Below are 27972 nucleotides of genomic sequence, written 5' to 3' on the forward strand. Positions count from 1 at the left end.
TCAAGCAAATAAGGGAATTCAAAACAGCCAGATTGGGCAAATGTACAATTTTAAACAGAACAAGCACCCAAGCAAATAACGATTATATATTACTGAAGAGTAACAACCATACGTAACACTGCTTAGGAAGTTTAAACAAGTCATTTTTTATACAACATAGACTATGTTCCGTATTGCAAAAAAGTAAACTGTTAAAGTAGTCATATGTTGACAGTTTTTTTTAAAAATAAATCAAAAACATTTTAAAAGAAACAGTCCTTAGCATCATCTAAATAACTTTTAGATTATACAATTATAAATGAAGGCAAACCTTTTTAAAAGCCTCTGGTCCCTCAATTTACTCTGAAATCTGCACATGGATACTGGCATAAACCAGGTGAACAAATGGACTGTAAATAATATTCTGCCTTTATGTCAGTTCCCCTTGATAAAATGTTGCAAATGTATATCATTTAAAACATTGAGCTTTCATTCCTTTTCCACAAGACAATATACTTGAATCCTTATATTAAATTAGAAATAAATGTTCATGTAATCTAGAGCTAGAGGAAAGATTAGGCATGTGCTTGCCTCCTAAATAAATTTCTGACACATACTCAAAAAAAAAAAAAATCTAGTTATTTGACATTCTCTTAGACCAAAACTTAAAGAATAAGCACTGGTTTTATTATTCACAGAAAAAAAAAAATCAAAATGATACTTAAGATTGATTTATTCATCATTAGTAACTTCAATCTCTAAAGGAAAATAAAAAGCTGTTTTTGAGATCAATAAAGTGATTGCCGCACTTAATTGGTCTCAATTAAGTGTTACCATCTTCTGACTTGCCAATGGTAACATACCCTTTTGAAATAAATGAGGTCCAGAGTAATGCTTTACAGATGCTTTATTCTTAATATTTTTACACTGTACACGGTTGCTCACTTAGTAAACACTACATTACACAAGTATGTCAATAAATGTACAACTGTACTGGAAAAGAAAAATATATATCTCCCAAGATGCTTTTGTGGGTCGTACACAGATGAGTACAACACAGTCATTCCAGACGCCGTTGGCACACACAAAAAAAAGTCCGTCACATATCAAATCTCTTATTCCGCAAGATAAAGTCCAATCCTATGTAAATGGAGAGAGCTCGGTAATATCTCAGTTTTCTCTTGTAGTTATTGCATAGCAAGAAACCATGATGACAAAAACCAGGAACAAGTGTGGGGAAATAAAACCGTTCTTTGAGCTCCTCGCATAGTTATCAGGAGGTCAGAAGTCAGCACAGGAACTACTCAGGTCATCACGTTGTAGTTCAAAGAACTGAGTACATGTAGTGTAAGGGCTGCAATGATGGTAGAAGGAAATGGCTGCAGGGAGGTATTTACACTGAAGGTTGAAGTTGTTAACTTTGCAAAAATAACAGGGTCAAGCATCTCTTGGAGCACTCTGGAACACAAGACTTGGTTTTATTTTCCTGAAACCAACTGAACATACCATTCGTCACTAGGAGCAGGCTCAAGCCATACTGTCTCATTGTGATAGGAGTTCCTTTTCTTCGACTGAAGGTATTCCAAATAAAAATATTTGCATACATATATGTATGTTTGCTTGGGAAAGAGTCAAACAAAAAAAAAAGAAAATCGCCTACCACTCTATGAGCCACCCTGCCATGGGCATACTTATAAAGCATACTTCTACATCATTTGCTTTAAACTCTGCGTTATGACATTTAAAAATCAGATTTGACAACAGAGCAAGCAACTGCACCGATTTAACAAAATAATACTGTTTTTATCTGAAAATATATTAACAGTTTTAATCCTCACTTTCCCTTAAATAGAACCGCTGTCATCAAGTCACGGCAACAATGAAAATATTGAGCTTTCAGTAAAACATTATAGCACAAGGTCATCCTCAATGTTGTGAAAACCATGGTCCATAATAGAAAACATAATTCTTCAACATCTAATGGCATCATCATCATCATCATCGAGGATAAAAATAAATCTTGAAAGGCTCATTGCACTTAACATATGGCAAATGTGACAGTAGCTTCAGGAAGCCAGAAAGTGTTCTTTGTTCAAGTCTGTTCCTGCATTAAAAAAAGTTCAGTTATTCTTTTCCTCTTAGTGGTCCTCTGTGATATTCCTGTTGGGTACGACTGGTGGAGAGTGTGGTTTGGTTTCAGATGCCAACTCCTTTGACTAACGAAGCCTCCAGGGTGATGTTGAACTCCTGCAGAGTCTGTAGCACTCGGATCAGAGAGTTTACCAGTGAGCGGTCCTTAATGAGTGCACTGTCCTCATACATCTGGGAGGTGATTGGACAATCTGCAAGCAGAGCGATCCAGTGATGCAGCAAATGGTCCCTGTGAGAGGAAGAGACAAACACGCAAAATCAACGGAGCAGCCTTTCGGGAATCCAGAAAACATTAAAATGGGCAAAAATCCTCATTACAAACATCCAGCAAATTATCACGAGTTTTAACAGTGTACGTTGCTTGCTCCCTTTTACTCACCTTGCTCCCAGACAGACAAGCATCTGAAACTTCCCGTCCTTGCCAATGTTTCTCGACGTGCTGTTGATGGCTCGCATGAAGCGGCAGAAGTGGCGCACTCTGGTTTGCCAGTTTTCATCTGGAGTCGCCTCCCGTTGCTCAGCACTTTCAAAGTACACTTGTGCCTTCTCTGTTGAAGGGTTAAAATCATCCAAAGACATTACTCACTGCACAGTCATATGCATGAATAAGTAGCCTATTTAAAGCAATCACTCAAGTTAAAACAGAAGTAATTTGTTTTATGTTTGTAGTGTTTCAGAGAGACATTTTTACACAAATCTTAACTAAATTGTTGCTTTTGATCCAACCAATTCATCAAGCAATTAATTAGCTGCAGTGGGACTGGCTGAACTGTCAACCTTGCATTGCTTGCAATAGAGAATTTTATTTCAAGGCAAAAATACAATAAATAGTAAATTTCAAAACACTTAATAAGACACAGGAGAGCTTATTGTTATGCTGAACCGGTCCATGCAGCCATGGAAGGCCTTTATGCTCTCATTGAAACCATATAAACATGTTTTGATCTAGATATAAAAACAGCATATTGTTTAAGCTGGCCTCATGTGCCATTACTCATAACATTTTCAACATCAACCACAGCATTTTACAAAAGAGCCAAACAGAAAATGCAACAAAAGACCAAGGAAACAAAAAATGCTCAATTCACAAGTCAAATTGGAAAACATTCATCTTTTTGTTGTGGGTTTTGTCAAGAGTTTGTGTTAGAGAATTTGCTATATTTATTGAGAAATATTCAGAACCATATCATGGTATTTCTAAAGTTTGCATCTACTATCATGATGTGCATCTCTGCTTTATCCGTTATCCCCTTGTTAAATTTAATGCATTTTCTGCAGCTACCTTCATGTCCTGTCAATTTCAAATTCCTTAGTGTTGCTACTTTCGAAATGTACGAGTTTAATACTTGCTTTATTCTCTAATGCTAGGGGGAAAGAAAATTAAACCTCCAGTCTTAGAAAGCTCAAGTTCCTACCCAAAAAGTCCCAGATGAAGACGTTCTTAAAGAGTCGAGGTGATTTAAAACCGTGCTGGAAAACTTGCTCCAGAGCCCAGACGAGACCGTACTCCCCACACAGCAGCAGCGTCAGACTGCCTCTCTGTGGAGGGAACAAATGCATGGAGTTGGAGAGGATTCAGAGAACAAAACACAGCTCTTTGAGTAAAACACCACAAGACCAATCTACTAAAAATATGAAATCCTTTGCAAAATATTCCACAAAAATAGGACTGCGGGTGTTTGCACCTCACACCAATATTTAAACTATTCGATTTATGGTGACTCTTAATTTTCTTGGTTTGATTTTTTTTTATTTTATTTTTATTTTTTTACATAAATGTCATGGATGACTGCATCAGCAATCTGGATGTGGTAACAGACTTGGTGAAACAACCAAATGAAAATTTGACTAATTTGAGAAATAACTTAGTTCTCGTTAGGTTCCTTTGTTCTTTTGGTCTCTTAAAAAAGGTGGAGTGAGAGTTAAGGGGATTTCCCCATAAAGGCCCTTTGTTCTTTTCCAACAGTGAGTTAGTGATCAACCCTACAATCAAGTGTTAGATTTTAATGCTCCTAAATAATCCTCACTGAGCATCTTCCTTTTAATTGAAGACGTCAACTGAACCTGCATTCACTACACAATAATTAGTGGTCTTTTTTGTTTTTGTACAGATTCACTGAAGGAGCATAAAAAAAAGAAGAAAAAAAAAGACAACAGATAAAATTTAGAGCAAAACAAAACAGCAGTATTATATTTGAATTTCCCACTGTAGCCCTGAGTAACTGAAGGTTTAGTGGAGTCGACGGGAGCACACGGGCGCGTTTTTCTTCATACGTGATGAATAATAGAACTACGTGTTCGGGCCTGTCTAGACTGCTCATCTCTCACCTCCTTCTCCGGCTTGTGGAAGTGTTTCACGATCCCATTGATGGCCTCTCCCACTCCCTCCTGGATCTGGCCTGTGTTCAACTCTGAAAGGGGAGGGGAAAAGTAAACAATGATGCTCTTAAAAAAAAAAATAAAATAAAAAATAGACAGAAGCATGATCAGGCAGGCAAATCCCCAACCGGGTTTTATCTCTCGATCATTTTGTTTTGTCATTCATGCATTCATTTCTGTGATGGCTGGAAATCACACGATGATCAACATAATCCTTAAAGGAGCATCTTAATAAAACACAGAGGCGGAAAAAATTATTTTAATAATTTTTCCCCCCTTACAATTTTATTTTAATAAAATTATTTATTATTTATTAAAATTTTATTTTAATAAAATTGTAAGGTATGAGCAATGAGGATGGTTAACTGACTGGGTTTGCTGCTTGGTGAGATGGTAACAAATCTCCTCATCATCCCTGGAGATTGCTGCATGGGTGGTGTGCGGCACATCCTCTCGTCATTTTCAGTAGTGGGGGTCATCAGCTCTCCCACCAGTATCCTCTCCAGACTACCATCATCCACGCCTTTCCCCAACCAGCGACCGCATGGAAACCTAACACCAAGCACAGAGAGCTGGTTAAAAGGAGAAAAAATATATTTTTTTAAATGATACTAGATTTTTTTTTTTTCCCTTTGAGTCCAACTTACTTGTAAGTGTGCCCTGTGATCTCGTTCCGGACCACGACGCACTCCACAAGCCACTTGGCGTACAGTCCCGAGTTGTCATGACCCATTTGTACCGTTGTAAGCTTTCCCAGGTTCTGACACTAAAACACAAAGAACCACAACAATGTTAAAACGTAGAAATTAAAAAAAGAAAAAGCAAATTTATACATTCACCCTCTCTGGAAGAGAGCAAAACGTAAAATCAAACACGATCGTCATCAACTTTTAGAAAACAAACTTGGTACCTTCTCGCATTCTGTTGATGTCTCAAATAGCATTGTTAATTTATATTACATTTAATGTTTATGTTTTTATATTATTGCTACTGTACAGAGAACAACAACCAAGACTGGCTCCAGTCTTGACGTGATCCTCTGTACTGCTGCGTGTTTAGGGGTGAAGCTGAGTTCCTGGCCCATATTAAAGCGTTAAGGATAAACACTTTCAGGCTAGGCTTCAGAAGCTTTTTTTAACCACAGCAGTGTGATTGTAAAATGGCACCAGTTGCTGTAGTCAATGAGCAGCTGTTAAGATGGTAAAGGAGGTCCTTGCTGAGCAGAGTTGGTAAGGAAGTGTGAAGTGTGGGGAGGGGTCACCGCTTTATCCTCACAGGAGATCATGAGTGAACAACTCAAGTGGTTTAAAAGAGGAGCTCCCTTATACAACCATATTGCAGAACTGTTCTGTGAATAAGACCTTAAAAGCAGATTGAAGTCAGGCTCTGTTCTGGCTTTAGGATGCGTCCTATTTTCTTCAGATTCAAATGTACAACTGTGAGGGTGGGCTGGTCACACCTGGCGTGAGTATCCGTCCCGAGTGATCAGGTTCTACATGCAAATAAACCCATGATGTTACAAAAATCTCAAAAAAAGATCTCGGGTGTCTTTATTAGGTAATCTAACAGTTTTAATGTGAGAAAGGAGAATACAATGCTTAGAGTCTATACAGAGCACACAAAAAAAAAAACTCAGACACCTCAATCACAGACTGGAAAGCTGTCAAACAAAACACTATACTAGGAAGATAGACACATAATGAGCACTTTTACCAGACAGCAACAGTGGGCAGCTGCTTTTTCTTGTTTCAGGGAGTTCACTGAAACCTTTACACTTAAGAAGAGTAAACACAAACTACACTCAGATTGCTAAACTAATGCAGTTAAAACATCTCGCATCAAAACAAACACGCGGTGGAGAGGATTTGAACAGGTACAATCATCCCCTTAGAAGTCTAAACAGTTTAACATAAATAAAAAGAGCACCGCCTTTTGAAAACAACTTGCGAGCCTTCACTGTTGCCATGTTATTGCACTTCTCACAGATCTGATTTTATTAACAAACAAAAAAAAGATCAATGTTTTAGCAGTCAGGACACAAACCTCAAAAGTGATCTCCAAGGTGTTTCTGGGGACCTGCAGGACTCCGGTCTCTGACAGCTCCCCGGAAACACACACCCAGGGGTTGGCTGTGAACATGGAGCCACCAAGCTTCTTGCTCGGCACGATCACCACGTGGTAAGGGATCACTGGCAGCCGGAGAGAAGGGAAACGTCGTTCTGGCAGCTCAAATCAATAAAATACGAACAAGGTGCATTTTTAGGCGACACTCACTGATGGTTGTGAAGACGTTAGTGAAACAAAAGTAATCGACGGCATTGAAGGACAGCAGGTGGTAAAGGAACTGCTCCTTCTCGTCGTCACAGCGCAGGAAGGCATAACGCTTGTACAGCTTTCTAAAAAGCAGAAGAAGATTGCCAAAGGATATTAAAAGACACTTGACACCGACTAAATAACAGGGTTTTCTGACATTTGGTAATTATTCTAATCTGATAAAGATGGCAGGCAAATAAAATTTGGTAAGCTGAACAGTTTTTGTGGTTCAGGTTTTCGGAGAAAAGCGACTCCACGGTCTGAAAGGCAGACAGAACTTCCCCAAACCCAGTTTGTCCCCCAGATATCAATTATGAAGAAGTCTGAATTATTCATGCAGTCTGGACTACAATATGATGCTTTGCAATTCCAGAAGAAATGCATTATAAATGGCTTAATCACACACCGCCTGCCTTTCAAAACAGACATTCCTGCATGTGCAAAACAAATCAAGGGCAGAAAGATATACTTTAAAATGTTACTGCTGCAGCTCTGAATACAATGAAATAATTGCCGCCAATGCAGAGTGGTAGTTCAGCTCACTTTGTTAGCTCGTGATCTGACAGCAGCTGCTTCAAGTGTCTGGAAAGCAGCTTCTTCTCCATGGAGAGGCGGACCCAGGCTCTGGCCTTGCCCACGTCGGTTTTGATCTCCCCAATGTTCTGGATGTGTCTGCAGGTGAAATGATGGGTTCAGGTGTCAGGAAAGGAAGACAAACACAAAGGCGACATACAAATAGGTAAATAAGCTGAAGGAGTATCATTACAGGGGAGATACAAGAGGCTTATACCATACTACACATGGAACCATCTTGAATTGATACATTTCTTTATGCACGTGTATAAAATGCGCCACACCAGTGAAAACTGCACATAAACTTTCAGTTTGCCATTTAATAACTTCTTAATTCAAATGAGTTTTGTTCTAAATAAAAACCAAAGACATAATTTAAAAAAAAAAGAAAAAGCATGTACTTTTTAAAATGTATCTCTATTATTTGATCATCATATTCCCGTCACAACAGCAGGCTGGGAAAGTTGTTTCTCCGAGCGGCATTTCAACCACGGCGCATTCCCTTAATGTGAAAGCCGGTCCCTCTGAGATGGCTTCCAGCCACTATCATGTCTCTGATGTCCAGACAGATTCCCTTCCACTCCACCTGTGCCGTACGCGTGCCACATCTACGCCTCCTCCACCTTCCACACCCACTCTGCTGTCTCCACCCTCGTTCAAACCTACTAACCTAGATTTCTCTGCTCCAGAAGGAAACATTTGTGAGCTGGTCATATCAGAATCCAGAGAGAAAACAAAGGCCTAAGCTTTTGCTCGGAAGCTTTAAAATGGTGAAAATGATAATAGCAACACAGTAACCGCTATTAAATAATGCATTCATTTATAGGACTCTGCTTCTGCTAATGGTGTCAGATATTTACAACAACATGGAGCAGGATGTATTGACAACATAAAGTAGAGCTGCATGGCCGTGTCCCGAGATGACCCTCCCCCCCTCCTCCCTTCTTTTCGTCTCAGTGAGACTGGTGGGAGGTGTGATAATTAGGCTGGAAGTAACTCGCTGTTCCACGCAGACTCACTCCGTCTTCTTCATGTAAGCCCAGAACGCATAACACTGAATCCTTTTGGTAGAAGGCAGCAAAGTCCACAGTCACACACACATTCACAAAGGCGTTAAAACATGCAAATGTGTTGAAGGAGACAAGAGCATCTCTGAAAAGGTGACTTCTCTGTACATTTAAACATCCTTGATAAACATTTTTAGTTAGACAGAAAAAAAAAAGTCATCTGGGAGATTAGAAACATGGCATCCTCTTTATCTTTGTCGTAGTTTGCACATTTTGCCACATGGTTCCATTTCAAACTCTTACGAAAAAGCTAACTTTAGTAGTAAAACTTTACAATAAAAACTTTTCTATTATGAATATTTTCATAATTATATGTATTTATTTATTTATGTCCTGGTAGATGTATTTTGTCAATGTATTTTACTAAACCCCATTTATTTATTTGACCAATTTACACAAATTTATTGATTTGATGTTTTCCAATTTTAGCCACATCCATCAACAATATTTAAAGCATGTTTCATTGCAGCAGAGTCAATTCTGATTCTGTTACGACACGAGTTTAAAAAGGGAACTTTTTAGGAAGTTGATGCAAAATGAAGCATGTGCAGAATAATTTTTTAATTCACATTTAAAACATAAAAAAGTGTATTCTTCTGAAAATATACTTTATGTGCGTTTCACAGGACTGATTTTGTAAATTAAAATATCTGATATAGTTCATTGACTGTAAAGTAATGAAGATCAGTGCCCATACTTTGTTGCAGTCTATATATTTATAATAATTTAGGTTCAACTCTTCATTTGCTGAAAATGAAAACGGTTGACATTTTTCCACACAGATATTTCTAATATTTTGTTGGAAATTGAGATTTGCTCATTTAAACTGTTCCTTAAGCATCCATATCGCTATGGCAGAAAACATGCTGCCGTCTTTTGTGATCCAGTTCAACATCTACCACAAGGGGGCAGCATTCTTCTACCAAACTGTACATCTGTCCAACGCCATCAGTAGTTGGGTCAACAAGTGCCTGAATAGAGGATTGCATTAATCGCTCGTCAGCATGTTCCTCACCTCATGTCCTGGATCAGGGAGATCCTGAGCGGAGGCATGGCTGATCCGCCGCCATCAGATTTCCTCCGCTCCGAGTCATGAATGAACCCTGGGAGGAAAGTAAGCGTAGCAATGAAAACGTCACTGTTCTCTAAGCTGATTGGACCCCTAAAGAGAAATGACAAGAGTGTTTACCTGGAGGTCCCAACCCGCCTGGAGTGGCATTCTTCTCTTTGCTGTCCTGGTAATGCAGGAGGTGGGACCATAAGGCGGATTTCCCCTGGAAGAAGAAGAAAGTCGCAATCAAATCTATTTCCTGTTTAAAATGAGTCATCTCTCGTGATTGGATCTTCGTGACCATGGTGATATTTTACAGACCTGTTTAACCTGCAGCCCGTGACTCCAGATCCTCTCCAGGAGGTCACAGAGGCTCGCAATCAAGGTGTTCTCCTCCACACCAGTGATGCTAACCTCGCCATGACCCAACTCCACGGCCTCTCGACCCATCTTCTCTACCAGCATTCGTTTTGTCTACAAACAAAACAAAAAATAAAGAACGAACTCATGTCAATACTGAAAACTCAAACTAATATTGGAGGAGTTTGTTGTTAAACTTCAACCCAACATCCATTTAAGTGTAGCAGTTTAACCAAAGGATATACTCAAAAACAAAACAAAAAGGATCCAAGCAAAAACAAAGCAGAACATTTTAAAGGTTTAGTTTCAAAAGGAATAAATCTGTTTACTAGGACTTACAAAGCCTACAATGCGAGCTAAATAAGTAATAATCAAATCATTTTATTTATTCTTTAGGGTTTTATTTATTAATTTTGAAGAAAATAACTGATAATTGATAACTGAAGTGGTAAATATGTGGAAGAAGTGGGAAATTACAAACCTTGTTCCTGCACTCTTTCAATAATCCTTCAACAAACTTCCAGTTGGTCTGAGCGATGACGGAGGGCGACAGGTTGGACAGCTTAGGCTGTCTGATGGTGGTGCCCAAGTTTCGAGCTTCTTGGATGTATTTCTGATAAAAGTATTCAGTAGGTAAATGTTAGAAATAAATAGTCAACTACACTTACCAGGATCAGTTCAAAACCAGCTCTTACACTTTAAACACTACTGGTGTTGTATTGGTATTCATCTTAAATGAAATGTGCAATAGTTACTGTACTTATGTTAATATCCTCTACGGCTGTCAAACTTAAGACCAACACGTCTTAAAAACAAGCTTAAGAAGCAAAACGAAAAGGAGAAATGAAAGAGCTAAAATGAAAAAGTTCAGATAAAGCTCAGCTGCTGAAAATTAAAGAAGCAGATGGTGCTAAAGACCATATGAGCGGACTTCCACATCTGGTCTGTGGTCTACCATCACATACCAGGTCCACAGACACCGACTTCAGACAGGGCCTGAAGGACTGCGAGAGCCAGTAGTAGTCAAGAAACAGCAGGAGCTGCGGCTCCGGAAACAAACACTCTACATGCTGAGAGTGTGTGAGATTGCGAGGGCAAGAAATGCAGAAAGACAAAGACAAAAAATAAACAAATAAATAAATGAAAACATTTATAAAATGAAGAAGAAAAAAAACGTAGATATGTGAGAGGAGGTGGGAGTGCAGACAAGATGGCAGGAGAAAGGTGAAAAATAAAGCAGATTAAGAAGTCAGGCATAAGGAGCAGGTTTACTGAAGCTCAGGCAGACAGACTGAACAGTTATTAAACCCATTTGACGACCTCATACCTCTCTCTGGTCGTTGTCCAGATAAAGGTGCTCGGCGTGTTGCTTCTGCCGGTCTCTCCTCCTCCACTGAGCCGGAGCACTTCTCTTAGCCCATCTGCTGCATAAAGCGCTTTGATCAGCTTTTAGCGGCAACCGGACTCAGAGGTCACTTCAAAAGGAGCAGAACGGCTCAGGCATGCTCACTTGTTGCTGGTGGGCCCCGTGGAGAGCACGTCCGACTGCAGCCGGGGGAAGAAGCCCTGCTCGTAGCGGCCCTGGCCGATCTTCATGTCGAGCAGGTGGGGGTGCAGCGCGGTGTGGTCGATCTTTGTCACTCTCATCTCAATAGCTTTCTCTGCAGATATGAATAAAACATGGATTTTTGATTGGCCGGTTAGATTGGTATAGGAATAAGGATTCGTTTATGTCGCATATTTCTAATTAAAATCCTGCAGTTTATTTTATAGGTCGTTCAGTCTTTATACTGGTATAATTTTGCAGGTGGAGCTCAGTAAATAACGTCAGTTCAATTAATTGAAAAAGTAGAACTTTTATAACTATTCCACAAAAATGCCATCTTTGAAATGTTTTGACTTAAAATAAAAAAATAATTTTTATTACGGAAAAGTTGGCTCACTGAAAAGTATGTCCATGCTCTATACATGTAGGCAGCTGATAAACATTTTCTTTATATGCCGTCTTGTACAATATTGTAATCTTCTGAAATTCATAATGTTGGATTTTTAACATTCCGTAAGTCATAAATCACAAAAATACGTGAAATGCATTACTCTTCGTGTACTGAATCAATTTAGTACACAAGCTTTAACTGTTTCTAATGTTCAAGTAAAGATTCAAAAGACATTAAATATGGTTATCCTGACTTTAAATGTCTCACTGTGGGAATGCAATTCTCTTTGCTTTTGTTCTCCTCACAATTCATCTGTCTACGACTATTTGATTTTCTTTGTGTTCTTGTATGTTAAAAGAAATCTGAAAATGTAAAAATAACAAGTTGGCATCTCAACAAAGAAAATCTTCTTAAAAAAAAAGAAACCAAAAAAGAATTCCTCCCAACACCCACAGAAAGAGAAGCGGCATCAGAACAAAAGCTGAGCATCGACATTACTCTCAAAGGAAGTAAAATGAATGCTGCTTTAGACAGTGATTTCAAATGCCTGATCAACAGCACGCCCACGCTGTCAATAAGAATATCTCAGTCAGTCAGCGAAAAGGACTTGTAGCAGAAAAGGGTGAGACAAAAATGTGTAGGAACACAGCCTGAAATCAGTGAAATGTAAAGAGGGTGAGGCTGCAAACAGGTCAAGTTCCCAAAAATAAAAAGCACTTCATCACTCGTTACATGTTAGAAGTAATCCGGTAACCCCAATAAGGAGAAATGATGAATAAGTGAATCCTTCAACATTCAAACATCTCTTCAGAATCAGACATCTATAATATTAATATGTTAAAAACAAAGACATTACAGAAGTTTTTTTTTTTTTCAGCATCAGAAAGGAGCCTGACCAGTCCTCTGAGTTTACAGATGGAATGAACTGAATACACAGTTAAAGAGCCACCTGCCACCCACGGATGTTTCAGACAAAAACATAATATTACGATGGTTGGTCTTGTTTTTCTCCAGCCCAATGATTTGTGGTCCAGCAGCGACAAAATCTGTGTTTTTAAAGCGCTTTTTAATCGGCCCATCTGCAAACAAGACAGCGAATGACAACTAATATCTGTGTTGGTTGGAAATGTTGACTTCATATGAAATTAGTTTTATAATTTACATAATCATATTCATGAAATCTTACACTGCAAAAAAGGCGAGAAATCCTCACCCTAGTACACTCATTTTATACCGATAACCAACTTATCTCTTCTTACCCGCTTCTTCGATGTTGGTGCATTTTTGGTACATGGAGGTCCGCAGTGTAGGCGTACGGACGTTCAGCATGCGGATCTTATCCACACGGGCGTCGAACACCCTTAGTGTGTGTTCCTTCTCCTCATCGTCGTGACAAAGAATCTTACTATCGATGAAAGAGGCAAACATCTGAGTCTCCAGGAAACGTGACAGGAAGGGCAGGTAGGGTTCTGGTTGATCAGACAGGAAGGAGGCCTGCACACAGACATGAAATGGTGATAATCATGCAGATTGTTTCCAAATGGTTTGCAAAATGACATGTCGCTGCATCATTTTTGCCCCTGCTTTTATGAGCTTGTGTAACATCATTTTTGCCCCTGCTTTTATGAGCTTGTGTAACCTCCTTCCCCCCCGCCCCCACCCCCATCTGAATGTTGCTGCATTTTTCTTGCACGACAAAAACTACACCGCAACAACGCACCTTGTCAAAGTTCTGCATCTGGTCTCTGTTGGTGAACCAGGACTCTTTGTCGTGGCTCGGCTGGATGACGAACACCTCGTAGTCGGCGAACATCTGCGTGAATCGGTTGGCGAAGACCTCGCGTACTTGGATGTTGAGCTGGTGCATCTTCAGCTCTTCCTCGTCGCACTGGGCCCGCGCATCTTTGTTGCAGCTGGCGTCATCCCTCACCTCCAACTGGGTTGAGGAAATATTGATGAAAGCATCATGTAATAATCAGCGACGCTAAAATAAAACGAAAGAAGTGACTGCTGACGAATCAGCTTTCGAAAGGAAACTAATAAAGTTTTGATGCATGCAGGGCAGTCACCAGAAAGTGAAATGAAGCCACCGTGAAAGTGCTTAAAAACCAAAATATATTCCATTAGGTTTATTACCATCAACTAAGGACTCAATTTTATTCCTTCTTTTTTATTTCTAGTAACTCAGCAGCAGGTTTATCAAGAATAAGAAAGGATTGACCTCATAGCTGACAAACTACACAGAGGCGCCTCGCTAATCTGTTCAGGGAGAGCTAATGGCTGCCGCTAGTGCATAAGTGGATTAGACTTCACATATAGAGATTAGTTTAGTCACCCATCAAATTCCTCCTAGTGGTCATTTGTAACAATTATTGTTTGTAAATTGGCAAACAAGCCTGTAAAATGTGCAAACTGAAACCTGTACAGTCTATCATGTGACTGAGCTGTAATGCCCTAATTAAGTGTATTTTCATTAACATTTGGTTTTAGAATAGCAATTATGGGATTTATCCATCTTTCAGCTGAAATGGAGAAAAACAACACTGAAATCATTTTAAGGGACAAATGTGGAGGTAAAACAAAACTTGAGATAATCCAGCAACCTAGTCAAGATGTAGGAGAGTAAAAAAATGTGCTGTTCTTACTTTAAATAAACATAGACTTGGTAGATTTATCGCTGCACAATATGTTGAAATAAAGTTAACATCAGAATTCCAATGCATGATACAAAATGCTTCAATAATTGGCAAGATGCTCACCAATAATACATTTAGCCAGATTAATAAACATTTCTATGACACTCATATATAATCTAGATCAAAGTGAGACGTGCTAAAGCTCAGGAACAACTACGGGGGAATTGTGATGAACAGTGAAGAAAAAGCGAGGTAGTCAATGTCTCGTGATATTAAAGACATTCTTTTGCAATGTCTTGTTTTCCTTATCTGGTGTTGCTCTGATAGGAGTGTGAACATTAATCGATGAGTGGCTCTGAAGCAGGACTTCAGTGTTAAAAGTTAAGTAATTTAATGAAATTTAAAAAAACAAACAAAAAAAAAACATTTGAATGCATCAAGCACTGGAGTGGCTTGTTGCTTTATATTATATAGTTTATATACATTTTTCACTGGTTAAATAAGTAACTTGACTGTCACACTGTTCTTTTAGTTGGATCACTCCTCCATTAAACATTAACCCCCGCTACATGTTAAATGAGCATCTGAGCGGGCGATTTCTAATTCATTAGGCAACGTCATTTCTCACCTTCTCCAGGCTCACTCCGGTTCTCTTGACCAGCGCCTGCAGCCGGGCGATCGTCTCGTTCTCCCTGAGCAGGTAGGAGGTGAGGGGCGACCCCAGGTTGCCGTTGCGCTTGTCGGAGACCATGTCGACAGAACGGAAGCGGGGTCTACCCTGGCTCTCGCTGGAGTGGATGTTTCCCTCCGGAGAGACGCCGAACGACATGAGGACCTCAGAGATCTCCTGAATGAACTCCAGCTTGTTGGGAAACTGCGGCAACTCCTCCGGCAGTTCAATGAAGTGATTATCGATGTCCACAAAACACAAGTTAGCCTAGGTGTGGGGACAAAAAAAAAAAATCATTTTAGTTAGAAATACCATGAAAAACCTACATTGAATTCGTAATGGTTTAAACTAGTCCTATTGTTAATTGAAACACCGCCAGCTGAAGGTTTTAAAGTTCAAACTTATAACTGAATTCACGTCTGCGACATTAGGTTATGCCTTCAACTCTTCGGTGATTAAGCAGGAGCGAAAACATTTCCTGATAATGAGCCGACTGCTGGCCAACTAAGCTGGGGAGTAAAGCTGACTGGCTTGAAATAACCTGGTACTCTTGAGGCGCTATGCAAGTTAAATATAAATGGGCTCTGGATCCAATTATCTGGAGTAACTAGATACCTCAGAGTAACTTCAAAACGTAAACAGATGAGGGTTGAGAAAAGGAGAAGCGTTGAGGACAGCACTCTATTTTTAAATCCACAGAAAGATAAGCCTTCTTTTGCACACCTCTCTAAACTCAAACTCCGTTAGATATGACCACGTGTGTTTGTGAGCTTGTCGCTATTGTACCTCCTGCGGCAGCTCTAGCTTTGTGCGGTCGTCCTGCCCGTTGGAGTGGAGGCCCATCAGATACGGCACAGGAGCGTCCAGGAAGTGCAGGAGGGAAGCGGGCAGAATGGGAACATAGACGTGCTGCCACTGGAAGGGGAACATTAAGGCCGTGATGCTCTCCGCCACCGTCATCAGCCTCTGGTAATCTGGTTGACAGAAAGCAGAGGTTCGTCGAGGACACGTAGCGGCAGTATTCTTTTCATATGACCAGTTTTCATTTGATTTGAGCTAAACCCAAATCGACCACATACATAAATTATTCACTGAAAAGTACTAATATTTATTTTATTTTTTAAAGGTTTTGTAGACTTTAGTGGTCTTTATTTGAAAGTAGTTCGACAGGAAAAGAGAGCAACGAGAGAGGGGGAAGACATGCGGCAAACGTCACCAGGCTGGGAATCGAGCCTGAGACCACCGCCATGAGGACCAAGACCTCAATATGTGGCTCGTGCTTTGCCCCTGTGCCACCACAGCACCCCTGAAAAGTACCAATATATTGACCAATTAAATATGCTGAAGCCCTCATATAAAATGAGTCCAACACAAAACAGAAGCCTGAGGACATCATAAGGCCGATAAGCTGAGGATCAGAAAGTTTAAATCAGCTAATTTATTATTTACACAAACAAACTGCTGACAGAAATTAGCTCCAGCGAAAAAGAAATGACTTTTAAACAACATGGCTGTTTTAAATCAACCTAGAGCATTAGGAGTGGAACAAAAACTTCTTCCCGAGGAGACAAAATGTACAAACATGACAGGAAGCTGATTCTGTCTTTGTTGTGTAACCGAGTTTGGTTATATGGCCGATCAGTCTTAAAGGAATTAACAGTCATGGCAAAGTGAGCTTAAATTTTCCAACTGGGGTATGATGTAAACATCTATCTTGGGTAATAATATCAGGGGTATTAAACATTAAAACCACAGTCGAGGTTAGGTGAAACCAGAATTAGTGTATTTCAATGTAGAGCTGCATGTCTTTCTACATTTTGCAGAGAATGTAGAGAAACAAAAATCAGTCAGAAGGAGCCAAATTTCCTCAATATAGGCCAGTCAAAACGAATCAAGCCATAAAATCCAACTATTCTTAATCTGAAAGTGCATGCTATCCAATTTTGTAGTCTGATTCATACATCTCTAAATCTTTGCTATAGCTAATCATAACCACACAACCTCTTGACTCCCGAATCAACTCACTGGGCTGAACTACTCTCAAGGACATATTGACAACATCTAGATCAGAGGTCTTCAATTCCAGGTCTGATGTTCTCTGGTGTCCCTGGTCAAACACACCTGAATCAAATGGCCGAATTTCCTTATCGGTATGCAGTCAAGTTTTCCAGAGTCCTGCTAATGACCTCGTTATTTCACTCAGGTGTGTTGAAGCAGAGACACAACTAAAAGTTGGAGGACACCTGCCCTCAATGCCTAGATTTGAAAACCTTTGGTGTAGATTATGTGAATGAGAGAATTCAGAAAATCTTGGGGGGAAAAAACTGCATGTATTTTATTTTTTTTAACAAATGTAAAGCAAAGGGATTATAAAAAAAAAAGAAAATCAGCAACCAAACAGAAAATTTAATTAAGGGATTAGGTGAGTTACAGGCAGCCATCTAGTACACTGTCCTCTAAGGTAGAATAAGTAAAAGTCTCTACTATTCATTATTAGTGCAAACCAAACGTTCCAGGTCGTCAACAGGCTAGGCACAGGTTCTGCCTTCTTCTTCCTGTGAGGTGTGTGTGCCCTTTGCTCCCAGGAGAACAGACGCACTGAAGCGTGACACAGCTGCAGCCAGCTGACCTGCTGGCTAACTTTAAATTCCTTCACTGTGACTTCACATTGCAACACTCCTCCCACAGCTCAGGGCTTCACACCTAAGTCAACGGCCATGCGAGCAAATATGCGCGCAGTCCTCCTCATCTGCATTCCTGCTCAATCCCAGCCGACACCTACTGTGCATTCAGCAGCCGCGCTGCCTCTCCTCTTATGGTGCCAGAATAAATGCCACGGCCACATTTGGCTGTGAGCTGCTCCGCAAGTGGGGAACACTCATCCCTTCAAGCACGCCATCTTTCCCAGGATAGGGACAAGAATACTAACGTCAGCCAACCCCTTTTAAAGTAGGCCATCAGAACAAGAAACTACTTAAAACGCTGCATGACTCGAATACTTTGCAGCTGACCCAAATGAGGGCTGATAAGAGTTTGCCGCTAACTATTTACTCGCTCAGTGCAGATGTGGCAGGAAACACTGGGAAGCACCAAATGGATGAGTTTCAACATCTCAGCTTCCTTCACAGCAGAAAAGGAGCAACTTGATGTTTTTTTTTTTTTTTTAATCTTTTCCTAATTGGGCAAAGAAAAAAAAAACTGAATTAGAAAGCTAAGGTGATATACTCAGGCCTTTTTTCAGAAACGCAGCATAATTCTGTCCGATCAGCCTGTCGCTCCTCAGAGACGTCAGGAGAAATTAACATCATAGATACAGGGACTCGTATGTAGCTAAATGGCTTCTGTTCTGGAAACCGGAAAATTATGATGACCCCCGTTCCCTAACAATCATGCAGATGATCAAAAAGAAAACAGGAGCCTGTATGCTTAGGAAAAATCCAGATGTGCAGACAGAAGAACAACTGTAGCCATTTTCATCGCTGTGGCTCAAATGAGCGTAGATGTAAGTTAAACATCCCTAGTCGGGTCAGATCTTCCCGTCAAGCCGCTCTCCCCTAATCTGTCCCGTCACTTTCAGCTGCATGAATCACAGTATCCAGGAACAGCAACAAATGGAGGCCTGACCATTGCTTGTTACCCACGAGAACAAGCTTCTCAGAAAACAGGACAAGGTCCTCCCCCATCAGACAAAAAAATAAAAAACTAAGGTGTTTGTTATTTTTACTCTTGATCAGGCTTCTGATGTGCAGCTCTATTTCCAACACGCAACAGCTTCTGATTGTTTCTGCATGTTTGCAGAACATTTCTCTCCTCAGAGTAATTATTCAAGCGCGTAGCCAATTTTCTTCTCGCCGGAAGATCCCCAGGCCGCAACTCGGCTCAACACCCTTCACATGTTCTGCAGTGATGAGCCTCACGGGGGTGAGGAGAGGTATGATGTCACTCCTGACCAATAATAATCATCCTGCATCATCACCATCCTCCCCCGGCTCTGGGTTGCCTAGCAACACGACAGCTTTCCCCCCCTTTCAAAGCTTCTCCCTCCCGGCCCCCGCCTTTTTGTAAATCACTTGCTTCTCTCTCTCTCGCAACTGTAATGGATCCAGTCGCAACACCAGAACCAGCATCCCTTAGCGATCTGCTAATTTCTCTAAAGTTTCTTTAATAAACACGCAGCCTCTGTTCACGAGGCAACGCAAGAGTTAAACTGTTGATAAATACGTGTGGACTGGGATCAGCTCTCAGTGATTCTAAGGACTAAGTGTTCTTCATAAAATCATTACAAATAGAAATCTGATTCCTGCAGTGCTCTGTACAAATTCAAAAGCAAAAATAAAAGCATAAAGATATATTGCAGCATTACAACACATAAGTCTCAAGATGAATGAAATACTTTTTTTTTATTATTGTGGAAGTTTTGTTGATGCAGACTTTCTAAGCTCGTCATGGATGAGTAAGACATGGTTAATACTGTGAAAGAAGAACATGCAAAGCAGTCCACCAGCTGTAGAAACCGACACCTGCACTCAGTTAAAGGTTTCTCTGAAGCCTGCCCCAGGCTTTCGCTTCCTTTCCAGGTGAGGAAGTGTAAGAAAGACGTCCTTAAAGAAACGTCTCCAAAGTGATTTACAGTGTCCCATTTTTCCTACCCCTTCATCAAAATCAGCTTGTGTACATTTTATTGGAATTTTATGTGATAAACCAACACAAAAGTAGTGTCTAAATGTAAAGTAAGAGGAATAATACATGGCTTTCAATAAAAAAAAGATTAGAAAAAAAGATAGTGGCAGGGTTGTATGGCGGGCATGCAAGTTTCTGGAGGCTGCAAGTTTCAGGAGGCTTGTCTCCTTGTCTCCGTTGCTCGTTACCCACACAACAAGCTTCACAGCGAAAACATTACAAGGTTGTTTTCCCATAATACAAAAAAAACTAAGGTGTTTGTTAATTTTTATTCTTGATCAGGTTTATGATGTGTAGATCTACTTCTAACAGCTTCTGATTATTTTTGTATTTGCATCGCATCTCTCTCTTCAGGGTAATTATTCAAGCACGTAGCCAATTTTCTTCTCGCCGGAAGATCCCCGGCTGCAACTCGGATGTGTGGGTGACAAGCAACGGCTCTGCACATCTGGAGACTAAACTTTGACCTATTCCGGAAAATACGGTATCTCATCTTAGATTGGCTGAGAGGTTGACTGTGAGCATCTATTCTCATATCTTCCAATCAATTCTCAATTGAATTTCAGTTTGGACTTTGACTGGGACAGTATAATACTTTAATTTCCTTGGATCCAAACTACTCCACTGAACCTCTGGCTGGTCGACCTTTTTGTATCGATAGGTGTGCATCTGTGGCATACTCATCCCATTTTCAGAAGGTGGATTGAACGACAGAGGATGAAGTTCAAAGATTCCAATATTTTTTTAGAATTCAACTTCAAAGATTTTTTATTTGTAATTAAAAAATTGGTCTGTCTCATACAAACTGAATCAAGATATTTAAGTTTCTAGTTGCTGTGCGGAAAAAGTTCCAAGGGTGTGAATACTTTTGGAAGGCTAACTACGCCCAGATAAGAGTGTATCTATCAGCTCCAGAGACCTCAAGACTAACAGCAAACTTACAAAACCTGATAGATCTTCATTCATGTTTTTCTAATTTTTCCTTCCCCATGTCCACATCAAGAGATGTTTTAGTTTTGCTGAAGTATATTTCAGGATATTAGCATATTACTTAGTTTAATGTATGTTGTATTAACCAGTCATATCTACTGCAATCTCGCACGACTGTTTAAAAGCTGTATGAAAGAACCAAATGAAACAGGAGAGTGAGACTCACGCTGTGAGTAGAGGAGGATCTGCAGCTCAAGCAGGGCGCAGGTGAACAGCTGTAGAACGTTCTCCACCCCGAGCAAATTGAACATTTCACTGATGGCAAAGTCAAAGAGCGGGAGCTCGGACGTGCTCGGCCTCTGGCACACGACGGGACCATACACGCCCGAGAACTTGAGCGAACGCCCCGACGGTGGCAGGGGCACCTCGTACAGGATGTTGTAGATGAAGCTCTCCAGCGGCAGCGGCGGGGGCTGCGGGGACGTGACGGCCTGGTGAAGCTGCTCCAGCACCTTCCTGCAGGCCTGGGCGAAAGCCATGGGCGTGATCAGGCAGATGCACTTGGACACGTACAGCGTGTCGCGGCTGATGTCGTACGAGTTGAAGCGCTGCAGGCGGGAGATGGCCGGAGCGGCGTGGAGCATAGGGCGGGGCTGCGGGAGGCGCTGGTCCTCCGGTCCGTGCGGGGTCGTCGGGGTGTGCAAGATGTCGTACTGCTCTGCGTTGTGCATGTGGTAAAGAGTCTGCATTGCACTGCATATCTGCTTGCTGGTCACCTCCTCAAAGAAAGTGAGGGCGAAGCCATAGGTGCGCGAGCCGTCCTCTCTGGTGATGATGAACGAGTGGAACTGCGGCTCTCTGGAGTCAACCTGCGTCCTGAAGGACAGACCCTTCGGCATGCAGAGCTGGGGGAAAAGGTGCAGAAAGGAAATCAGAGATAATCTTGGGGGGAAATAATACTAAACCTTAGCAACACTGCAAATAAAAAAAACACAAATTCCTTCCAAATATTTTGGTCTAGTTTCTAGTGGAAATATGTTGGTACACTTGAAATATGGCACAATTAACTCACAAGTAACTTTTCAGCAAGATATAGGAGCTTGTTTTAAGCATGCAACTCTTTTAATATTGACTTTAAAAAAAATAGTACTAGTTCCACTGGCACATTATTTCTCTTACAACATGGGAAAAACAATCTGCCAATAGAACTAGCACTTAATCAAAATTAAGGAATTATTGACCTAAACAATTCCTTATATTTTTCCTAAAGTAACTTGTAAATCAGTTTTGTCTTATTTCAAGTCTATTTTCACTAGAAAAAAAATCTCACCAAGATTTTGTGTTTTTACTGTGAACAATCATTACATGTTTGTCAAACACAAATATTCATACCATGCCAACTGCATCCTGGTCGAATGGATTCCACTCAACATTGTCAGGATAATGTGCTAGGACTTTGGATTTAAAAGTTCTCCGCAATGGACTCTGCTCAAAATTCTCACCTGGAAGTCAAAAACGACAGAGAAATGCAAAAAAAAAAAAAAAAAAAACCAGACAAGTATGCAATTAGTTAGTTTACCACATGCAGACACTGGGGAAAAAAGCTGCAGTTTAATCAGAAGCAAGCTTAAAGTGCCAGGCGCATCACCAAGGGAAAGAGAATAAAAGAAATAAAATCAGCACGTTTCTCTTTAGAGGAAGATTGTATTGCATCATGTAAAGCTGCCATCTGCATCCTGTGCCCGAAAAAGTAAACAAATTACCAGCTGCGTCTTGTGAAAAGTGAAACTTTGCGGATCTAAATGCTTCACGACAGCTTTAATGGCAGTACAGAGGGACACAGAGTAAATCAGTCAGAGAAGCACAAGTTGAGTTGATTTAGACCCAGAGTAAAGCAGAAGTGATGCACACACCAAGGCAGCACTGAAAAGTCATTCAGAGTGTAAGGGGGCGGGAGGAGAAGAGTAAACATTGACCAAGCGATGCCAGTGCAGGCGACACTGGATGTGTGCGCGCGAGATACAGAAGCGGTGATTGTCAGACATCAGCTCCTTGTTCAGCTGCTACTGGAGGAGAGGAGGGACACGAAACCAGTGGGGACAGAAATCAGGGGTGCACAAAACAAGAAGGGCAAAAATCCATCCCAGATTCTGGGGGTTTTCAAAAAAATAAAAAAGGAGGGGATGCAGAAGGGGGAGAGGTGGGTGATAACAAGGTGCATCAGGTTGAAGGTTAAAGGGGGTCAAAGCTAAGCTCTGGTCAGGAGGGAGGGGGGAAAGCAGTGTGTGGTGGGAACGGTTACCTTCGTTTGACCTCGCCAATTTTCCTCTGGCCCCATCTCTGAATTTAGTATCCTCTATATACTGGCATAAAGCTACACAACAAATAAAACAAACAAAAAAATATGATAATTAAAAGCCTGGTTCTTGCTGGGTAGCGCATCACTTCTCAGTTTGTGCACACACATTCTCACAGCTCTTCACTCTACGGTGCTTTTAGCGCTTCACTCTACAGAGAAAAAAAAAAGCACAAAATACACATGGAGAACAACATCTGCTGGAGTCGGGTGGGAATGCCGAGTCAAGCCAGCTGCCGAGGTTATGATATGAACCGAGCAGTTCTGAATGTTATTGGCGCCTCCTAAAGATCCAGTGCAGCATTGGGCAAATGTTCTCAACTCAAACACAGAGGAACAGAACCAGTTGTACTAGCAGCTTAGAGTGTGATTACAAAGAAACAGTTTCTGAGCTAAATGTAAACCTGAGTCACATAAACTGCTTACAAGCTGGAAGTAAATGGCAGATTCTTATATTTACCCAACTACGGAATAAGATCAAGCAACTAAGCACACTAAATGATACAACACTTTTTACTTCATGTTTAAGAGGGTTTATGAAAACAAACAAAACCTGATCAGCTGAGCATAAATGTGCATCTCAGTAAAATTGATCATCAAAAAGTGTACTTGTTTCAGTAATCAAAATGTGAAGTTTGTGTAGATATAGTCCACACAGGGTGACATATTTAGAGTGTTTTTGACTTCTAGCTAATGAAAACACAAAATTCATTTTCACAAAGCATGACCTCATGTAAGACCATTAAAAAATGAATATAAAATAAAACGATTCAGGGAGTGTTGCATCAAAGGGTACTGATAGAAGGAAAAAGCATGAAAGTAAAAAAAAAAAAAAAAAAAAATATATATATATATATATATATATATATCATTTTTTTAAAAAAGCAGATATACAAGCTATTGAGTCAACACTAGCGTAGAGAATTATGAAGTTAGATCCATTCATCTTTCATTATGACGTTTGATTGGGCAGGAAATTAGCCCGACACTGCTTTATAACAGAGCATCTTCAGTCAGAGGCTTCATCAGAAACCCTGGAATACAGTCTGCAACATTAGATACGTCCTGCCCACAGCTTTCAGCATCACCAACAACTCTTTAAGGAACCCTGGACGAGTTACAACAAAAAAATGTTCCCTTCAGATCTATAAAGATATTCTTATTCAGTGGGATGAACCTGTGTGTATCCCTGTGCCTACATACCAACACAAAATCCCAAAGTATTTATCAAAGTATTAATTCTAACATTTCATACAAATATTTCCGTCTGAGTCAAATCTGTAGAATGCGGACGTCGTCAGCAGGCGGTCATGGGTTGGATGATAATGGCGAATGACTGCACTTGCATCTCAGCCCCGTGGCTACGTTGGGTTATCTAACATTTCACATAAAGCAAACCCTTTGTACTCTTTGCAAGCGGCCAGGGAATGCTGTTTACAGTCCCTCTGATGCATCACATTTGTTAAGAAGTAATGAAAGATCTCTGCCGGCACAAAAACGCTTTCATGCAGCACGTAAAGTACAAAAATGTGAGACGAGGAACACATGCTGTCCAAGCGTTTCTGGCTCCCCTACGTCAGCACTGAAGTAAAGCTGTTCTTCAGCTATAATGTTGCCAATGAGAAACGGGGCCTTTTCCACGAGACAAAGGAAATCATTTTTTATTACATTTATTAAATGACGCCATTCACAAAGCCAAGAAGTTATCAATTTCCTCGTGTCTGGTGAGGTGATCCTCCACTGTTGAATACTGATTAGAAATAACTTTAGAATAATAAATTTATTTGGTCGATTTTTATGGTGTCTTAAAAACAAACGTGGGCGACATTTGACCCGAGCTGCATCAATTTCACAAACGCAGCCATCGTCTTTAAATGATCCGATTAAAATGCTGTCAGTGACCGCCAAATGACTTTTATACTGGGGTCTTTGGTACCGTTGAAGATATCCAAGTGACCGACTGAAAATCTTGAAGGGTTTGGTTTAATCTGTTCGATGCTTTCATATCCAAACAACCCACACAGTCGAAAGTAGGCCAGACACACCACCCAGACTACAACAGGAACCAGACAGCTGGATTACTAAGACTAAAAACATAATAAAAAATAAAAATAAAAAAAAATTGTCTCCAGTTAATATTCTACTGCAATAATGATAGCACACTGAAATTTTGCAATCTTTAATAGAAATGTGTGGAAACGGAATCCAAACGGCACCACAAAAACCTACATTCTCTATATGTTTGGAGTAAACCATCTAAATCCTATGAAGACGCAGTGCAACTACGCAAGAGTTTTTCCTCTGATAATCATTTTGAGGTCAGCGAGGGGTTTGTTTTCTCGCCAAAGGACACTGCGACACGTGGCCGAGCAAGGGCTCAAACTGACAATCTTTCAATTGGCTTTAAAACTAAGCCATAGCGCCTCAAAAAAAACCTACGGAGTGATGTTTGTAACTGAAAGCAATGATTTATCTACAATTCAAAATGCAGCAATGACAGTTTGACATAATCAAGCAGATGACTCATTGGTGTTTATTAAGAAAAATATATATAAATATGTAGAGCAGGCTGTCAAATTTAAATTTTTCTAATATGTAATTCTGCTGAACAGAATTGTTTTGTTGTTTTTTTTTTGGTAATAAATGTGCCAAAATAAGAGCATATTGATAACCACGACTTTTAGAGGGGCAGAGGGGAATATATAAAAAGGCTGAACTTTGCACTCAAAAAGCAAAGTTTACCGATTGTGAAACACAGGGAGGCCTTTATCGGAGTCCACATCAGCAGCAAAACAGAGGACGTTGATACAAAACATTCCCATCTACCTTGTTAGATTAAAAAAAAAAAAAAAAAAATCCTTAAAGATGTTCTCAAAGCTCCAAGTAAATTTGAGAATATGAAAAAAAAAAACCTGAAAAAATTGAGGCAAAACATAATTCTAGAGTATGTTATGGCAGCTCTGCTATCTGAGTACATAAGGTAGAATGGTCTGTAAAATTTTCTTAAACAGGATATATGTGGTCTAACGTTGATGCTTTTGTAAAGCGGTAATACAAACGGAATTAAAAATATACAAATTACTAAAGAGAGATAGAAGCACTGAGTAATTAAACCCATCAAAGTGAAAGTTTCCAGATAAGAAAATCTTGTCTAGCGGTTTGTACTAAAATTGCCTGCAGCAGCAAAACCTGCTCACAACTGAACTCATTTAGTTATGATATATACATGTTTGACTATTATTGGAACGACTGCTTGTGTTTCTTGAGTAAAAATGAAAAAGGAAAAAAAAAAATCTTTGAACCATTCGTCTTAATCCTGTTATGGTATAATCTAGATGGATTTTAAGAAAAGAAACTAATCAGTAGATCTAGCCTTTTCCATTGCATTTCAAAATATTTTAGTTAACATTCATAATTTAGTACAGCTCATCAGGATTACAACAAAAACTATAATCCCCTTACCTCACAGCCAATCAAACGCCATCTGCCACATCAAGAAAAGACCCCAATATGACATGAAATTCTAATTACTCCAATTATGCTCACATAATTCCTCGTTTTGTCATTTATTCAAAAGGTCTGTGATGCCATGAGAACGTAAATGGATATTTGGTGGGAGTAGTAAAGCAGCAGTGATCGGACGAGGAGCCAGAGACCACCCACAGTTCTACGGTCCTTCTGTACTCCGACGCGCTGACGCCTACTGTAGAGAGGATCACCAGAAAAGGGATGGACCTCACTTCCTGTGAAGTTGTATTCAAGAAGCACTCAATCCAAATTCCTGCAGAACAGCATGAAATACATGCTAACGTTTAGAAAAAATATATATCAATAACCAGAGCTCTGAGCATCAGCTATTCCCTTCTTCAGCTCGCAACCTTCACACTTCAGTCCCAACACAGAAACTAAACATGAAACGGCTTTGAATTTGTCTCTGATGATGAGTGATGGCTCATCATCAGATGTTTTTGCTGACATGTTCACAGGTCTAGTGTACCATTTTAAAGACATCAAGTGGAAAAATACTTGCAAAATTTGTTGTTTTTGTCCTGCTGTTGGAAAAATAAAAATAAAAATAAGAGTTGATCATTGCCATAGTAATAAATATCAAGATTTTAATTTTTGCAGTAGACATTTTATGTTGCAAATAAATGCAAACTATTTTGTGGTGCTAAATTTAGGCCACATCATCTAGCCCTTATCAAAACATTTGAAAAATGTTCTCTCACTGCAGGAAAACCATTTCAACATCCCATCAACCAGCACTACAAGAGGCTGGCAAACGTTGTCCGTCACATTCTATATTGTCGATGAATGACAGTTTCAAGCCAAGTCCACGTGATCCACTTCAACGCTTCAAGTTTAAAAGTGAAATTTCACTGGGGGTTTTGGGGAAGTGTCAAAGATGTGGAGATAACATAAGTAAGAAACCAACATTTTGGGGAACTACTTCTCACAAGTACGTCCGAGATCCTGCATCTTATTGCATTAAACTAACGAGGCACACAACTGATAACAGCCGTCATTCTTGATCTAAAAAACAAAAACCCTGAAATTTATTTCTAGGTAGATTGTTAAAATCCCCCCGAACTGCTTAACAAGCTCCTGAGGAAAAATTATCAATGAAACTGAGCAAGCTTTCTAGCTGAACCATTAGTCCTCATTTGTTTGCAGAGAAGGGTTGAAGAGAGGCAGCCCAGAAAATTTAAAAGGATATTTAGCATCTGAATAAAGAGAGCCTGTCCACAGAGTTTACTCATGTCCCCCAGTGCCTGCTGTTTCCAGTGTCGCTGAGAGGCCGCAGGGTCATACATATGCAAATCAAGTCCCGAGTGTGCTGCCAAACGCTGTGCCGAAAGAAATTTTTTGAATCCATTTCTTTGTTTTTTT

At 40.1% G+C, this 27972-nt stretch overlaps 1 protein-coding gene across 6 annotated transcripts in view; it reads right to left on the reverse strand.

The window, feature by feature from the left end:
* Positions 1 to 868: 868 nt before the first annotated feature.
* The window catches only part of dennd5a (DENN/MADD domain containing 5A), a 32120-nt gene continuing 5016 nt past the window's right edge, over positions 869 to 27972 (reverse strand). The window contains exons 2-24 of one of the 6 annotated variants that reach the window (XM_008405263.2): positions 23029 to 23100; positions 22119 to 22228; positions 20953 to 21631; positions 15903 to 16090; positions 15075 to 15383; positions 13531 to 13746; positions 13070 to 13304; positions 11384 to 11534; positions 11201 to 11294; positions 10839 to 10943; positions 10355 to 10486; positions 9835 to 9987; positions 9652 to 9736; positions 9478 to 9565; positions 7366 to 7494; positions 6784 to 6905; positions 6553 to 6698; positions 5157 to 5275; positions 4880 to 5061; positions 4459 to 4541; positions 3546 to 3669; positions 2510 to 2678; positions 869 to 2359 (exon numbers count right to left, since the gene is read on the reverse strand). In XM_008405263.2, the coding sequence (XP_008403485.1) occupies positions 2176 to 2359; positions 2510 to 2678; positions 3546 to 3669; positions 4459 to 4541; positions 4880 to 5061; positions 5157 to 5275; positions 6553 to 6698; positions 6784 to 6905; positions 7366 to 7494; positions 9478 to 9565; positions 9652 to 9736; positions 9835 to 9987; positions 10355 to 10486; positions 10839 to 10943; positions 11201 to 11294; positions 11384 to 11534; positions 13070 to 13304; positions 13531 to 13746; positions 15075 to 15383; positions 15903 to 16090; positions 20953 to 21631; positions 22119 to 22228; positions 23029 to 23100 (3875 nt within the window). In that variant the 3' untranslated portion in view covers positions 869 to 2175. Of the gene's footprint in view, positions 2360 to 2509; positions 2679 to 3545; positions 3670 to 4458; positions 4542 to 4879; positions 5062 to 5156; positions 5276 to 6552; positions 6699 to 6783; positions 6906 to 7365; positions 7495 to 9477; positions 9566 to 9651; positions 9737 to 9834; positions 9988 to 10354; positions 10487 to 10838; positions 10944 to 11200; positions 11298 to 11383; positions 11535 to 13069; positions 13305 to 13530; positions 13747 to 15074; positions 15384 to 15902; positions 16091 to 20952; positions 21632 to 22118; positions 22229 to 23028; positions 23101 to 27972 lie in introns of all 6 variants that reach the window. The other 5 variants (XM_017304023.1, XM_017304024.1, XM_008405264.2 and 2 more) reach the window with 5 other exon arrangements.

Source organism: Poecilia reticulata, linkage group LG3, assembly GCF_000633615.1.
Source record: "Poecilia reticulata strain Guanapo linkage group LG3, Guppy_female_1.0+MT, whole genome shotgun sequence".
NCBI classification, from domain to species: domain Eukaryota; kingdom Metazoa; phylum Chordata; class Actinopteri; order Cyprinodontiformes; family Poeciliidae; genus Poecilia; species Poecilia reticulata.